Raw genomic sequence first — 4,210 nt, forward strand, 5'->3', positions numbered from 1 at the left:
TTTGATCCTGACTAATCCACTCAGAGGGAAGTTATCCTGATGATGGATGGATAGACAAGTAGAATCAATCACTCATTAAGCACTTTTCAGATTCATGCAGAAAATGCACATATTTGTGATTCTATGATTTATTTGGGTTTTTTTTATAGCAATGATATACAGTATATACTTCTATACCCATAAAATTGTATCCTTATCCTTCTCCCAACAGGTACACATTTATGAATACAATGACAGGGGCAAATCTAACTTCAGTCACTGAATTTCTTCTCCTTGGACTTTCATCCGATCCCCAGATACAAACGTCACTCTTCATTGTGTTTTTAATAATTTACATAACTACCCTGGCTGGAAATGTGTTGATAATTATTATAGTCAGAGTAGATTCCCACCTTCGCACGCCTATGTACTTTTTTCTTACTAACTTGTCTTTCCTTGAAATCTGTTATTCCTCAGCCATTGTCCCTAAAGCCATGGTGCACTTTCTGGCAGAAAGAAAAACCATTTCATTTTCAGAGTGTGCAGCACAGATGTACATTGCTCTTTCCCTGGGGGAAACAGAGTGCATTCTCCTGGGTGTCATGGCCTATGATCGTTATGTGGCTATATGTCATCCCTTACATTATACAGTCATCATGAGTAAGAGAATGTGTTTCATGATGGCAGGTGCCTCATGGACAGGTGGCTTTCTCATGTCACTGGTAGACACTGCTTTCACATTGCGGTTACCATACTGTGGTCCCAATAAAATGAACCATTTTGTTTGTGAGGTTCCAGTGATCCTTCGCCTTGCGTGCATGGATACCCAGACTACTGAGTTGATAATATTTCTGGTTGCTGTTGTAGTGCTTCTCATTCCATTCTTTTTAATTCTAGTCTCCTATCTTCACATTATCTCCACTGTACTGAAAATTCGTTCTGCTGAGGGTAGACATAAAGCGTTTTCCACTTGTGCTTCCCACATCATAGTGGTCACTTTATTTTATGGCACCATTATCTTTATGTATATGAGACCCAAGTCAAGCCATTCAGAGGAGCAGGATAAAATCATTACTGTGTTTTATACTGTAGTAACACCAATGCTAAACCCAATGATTTATAGCCTGAAAAACAAAGAGGTAAAGGGGGCATTCAGAAAAGCCATAGGAAGAAACAAGTGCAAATTTCAGGTAACATGAAAAAATGTGAACTATTACAGAGGTTTTGTTCTAATTGTTGATTTATGATTATATTCTGTTAAATGCTTTTATGTTTGATTTTAGTACTAATATTCTGTCACTTGTTTTTATGGCTGATTTTGATAATGTAATTAACATTTGTTACAACCTGTTTTGAGTGATACATTGTTAAGGCAGGTAAGAAAAATAAAGTATTATTATTAATATTATATCTCAAATGAATTGTGTAGAGAGTAAAAAGTAAAAATGTCAGATTTCCCCCCAGGAAACTAGCTTTTCACAAAATTTTATTCAGCTACATCAAATTGTTTTGAAAATATTTGTAAGAGGAAATATCATTGCATTGCCATGAAAAGAGCCAATATCCAAGGACTGACCAACATTTTGTTCTACTCAATTAAAGTTCCTTATGCCCATGTCTAGATTTCATGTTTCATTAGAATCAGCCTAGTGGTTCTTGAGATATGAATCAAATTTGCCTCCCCAAGTATTTCTTATGAGGAAACTGGTAACATTGCCCTCCTCCTGTGGCCCCCAAATTTCATTCTTTTAAACTAAAGCTCCATTTGCCCTAAGTCTACAGATTAAGTTTTGTTAGAATCAGTTCAGTGATTCTTGAGATGTGATGAGTTAAATTTGCCCCATTCATTTTTTTCTGGGGAAATTGGCAATTTTGCCATTCTCCCATCCACTCTCTAAAAGGTACAAAAGTCAGATGTCCTCCCAAGGGCCTTCTCCACAGAAAATTTGGTTCACCTTGGCCTAGCCATTTAAAAATTGAAAGGGTAGGACACTCTCTCTCTCTCTCTCTCTCTCTCTCTCACACACACACACACAGACACACACACGCTTTGGTTGATGTATGTAATACTTCACAAGAGTTGTTCTGGGGAATAAGATTTCCTTTTTGTTATTATCAAGTTTTCATATAAAAGGGATTGTGAAAAAGAAAAGCTAAAATAAAACACATTCAAGGGGAAACACATGTATTGCCCCCCCCCCCCTCAGATTACATGAGCACCTGGCTGCCAAGAGATAGGGGAAGGCATAAGAAGAATAACCCACACCTATCCCTATAGGTGTGAGAGGACAGGGTGAGGGGTTGCAGGTTACTAAATTGCAAATGGAAAAAGATGAGTCCCATGTGCAGGGAATCCACTGCCTCATGCTCCCCCCTCCTCCTGGGATTGAGGTACAGTAGGAAAGCTCAACACTGATCAATGCTTTCTTTTTTTTTTTTTTTTACTGTAATACAGAATTCAGTAATGACAACAGAAAGAATAGGGAAAGGGAAATATATAAAAAAACACAGGCTAAAGGAAAATTGAACAGTGTAAACAACAATGAAGAACAAACACCAGTATAACAAGGAATAGTATTATATGCCACTAATCAGGCACTGAATAAAGTTGCACAGAAAGCAAGTTATAACTACAAAACTTGTGCTTAAATACAAGACCCCCCCCCAGGGTAAAAAAAAATCCTTGTGCAGTACTGCAGGCAGACGGTGATTACGCAAGCATAAACGTAAGTAGTAACACAGAAATGGTTTAACCAAATCCTTTTCCCTCTGACTATAAACCTGAGTACTCAGGAGTCCTTGAACACTCCAGAAATCCCCAGTCCCAATTTGAGTACACAATAAAAGGTGAGGCCTGGGTTGCTGGTGAAAAGATGGATAGTAAACTGCAAGGGATGAATGTACTACTGACTGGAAATAGGTTGCTGCCTCTAGGAGAGAAACTCCAGTATTCCCAGTGCCCAGAAAGGAACAAACAGGCAGGAAACAAAATCCCTTTAGCAGCTCTTTGAACCCTCAAACAGTTCCCCACCAGGCTGGTGCAGGATGGTCAACCTGAGAGAGTCAAAGCTTGGCTTGAGTTGTATGCTTTTGAATAAAGGTTCATTAAGAATATTCAGAATATGTTCTCTCCTAGTCTCTGGGCTAAACTAGGGGGAAACAAGGACCCTTACTTAGCTCTGAACAACCAGATGGAACTGTAGACAGACACCCAGCTCTTAGTGGTGGGCTTCCTGCTGGTTTCCTCCTTTATAGCACATAGCCTCCCATTGCTGTGTGTCTCCTACGCTGCCTCCTAAATTGCTTTCTAGGGATTAGCCAGTCTGTATGCCTTTCTATTCCTTCAGCCCAACTCCCAAAAAACTGTTTCCTCTGGAAGGTGGCTTCCCTCGTTCCCTCTCTCTGTCTGTAGCCCAACCTCCACAGCCATTCCCACAGAAGATCCTGGCCAAGAAAATAAAAATTGTGCCGTTTCTTCCTTATTTGGGCTTCTGGTTTGCTAGTCAGCTTCATAAGCTCTTATAAGTCAGGTATCCTTCTTCCCTATGGGGATGGGTTATCAATGTAACTGCTGCTATTTTGTCAGCAGCAGCATCTTCAGTAGCACAAGCCAATTACTGAGTTTTTTCTAACCTGAAGCAGCACCCTCCTGGCACCTCTCTGTATGCAGTAAGTGGAAATACAGTCCCCAGCAGTTCTCTTGCCAAGAATCTGGAGCACAATATTTACCAGTTCAGATCAAGTCTAATGTTGCTGGGTCACCTTATATAGTCCCAGTACCCTATACAGTCCCTTCTCATGGGGGCAAGAACTCAAGTTAGTGGACCTTGCAACATAAGAATAGCAGAAGAATCCAGAAGAGTCTTGCTTCTTAAATAAATAATGAATGCCATTCTGGATCAGATCAATGATCCACTGAGCCCTGCATCCTGTTTCTGACAGTAACCAATCCAATAGCTTGGAAGAAGTAAACTTTAAAGTTAAATACCATTTGATAATATACTGCCATTCAAAAAATCATCACAGTGCTTTACAATTTAAAACATAAAACATACCAAGAACTCAGTATATACTGTAAAAGAAACACATAAAATAAATAGACATAAAGGGAAGGTCCATTCCTTGTTGTTCATTCCCAGCTCCTGGTAGTTAGAGGTTATGTTTCCCAAGCCTATCCGACTAATAGTTATTAATGGATCTGTCTGCTAGAAACATGTCCAAAACCTTTAAA

The 4,210-nt window shown here is 39.4% G+C and overlaps 1 protein-coding gene across 1 annotated transcript; it reads left to right on the plus strand.

The window, feature by feature from the left end:
• Nucleotides 1-221: 221 nt before the first annotated feature.
• On the plus strand, nt 222-1,178 carry LOC115094995 (olfactory receptor 2D3-like). The gene has a single exon (XM_029608137.1). The coding sequence runs from the start codon at nt 222-224 to the stop codon at nt 1,176-1,178; it is 957 nt and encodes a 318-aa protein (XP_029463997.1).
• The last annotated feature ends 3,032 nt before the right edge of the window (nt 1,179-4,210 follow it).

The sequence above is a fragment of the Rhinatrema bivittatum genome, chromosome 1 (genome assembly GCF_901001135.1).
Source record: "Rhinatrema bivittatum chromosome 1, aRhiBiv1.1, whole genome shotgun sequence".
NCBI lineage: Eukaryota > Metazoa > Chordata > Amphibia > Gymnophiona > Rhinatrematidae > Rhinatrema > Rhinatrema bivittatum.

Excerpts from the sequence above, each read along its gene's own strand:
- LOC115094995 (XM_029608137.1), top strand. The coding sequence starts at position 222 with ATGAATACAATGACAGGGGCAAATCTAACTTCAGTCACTGAATTTCTT.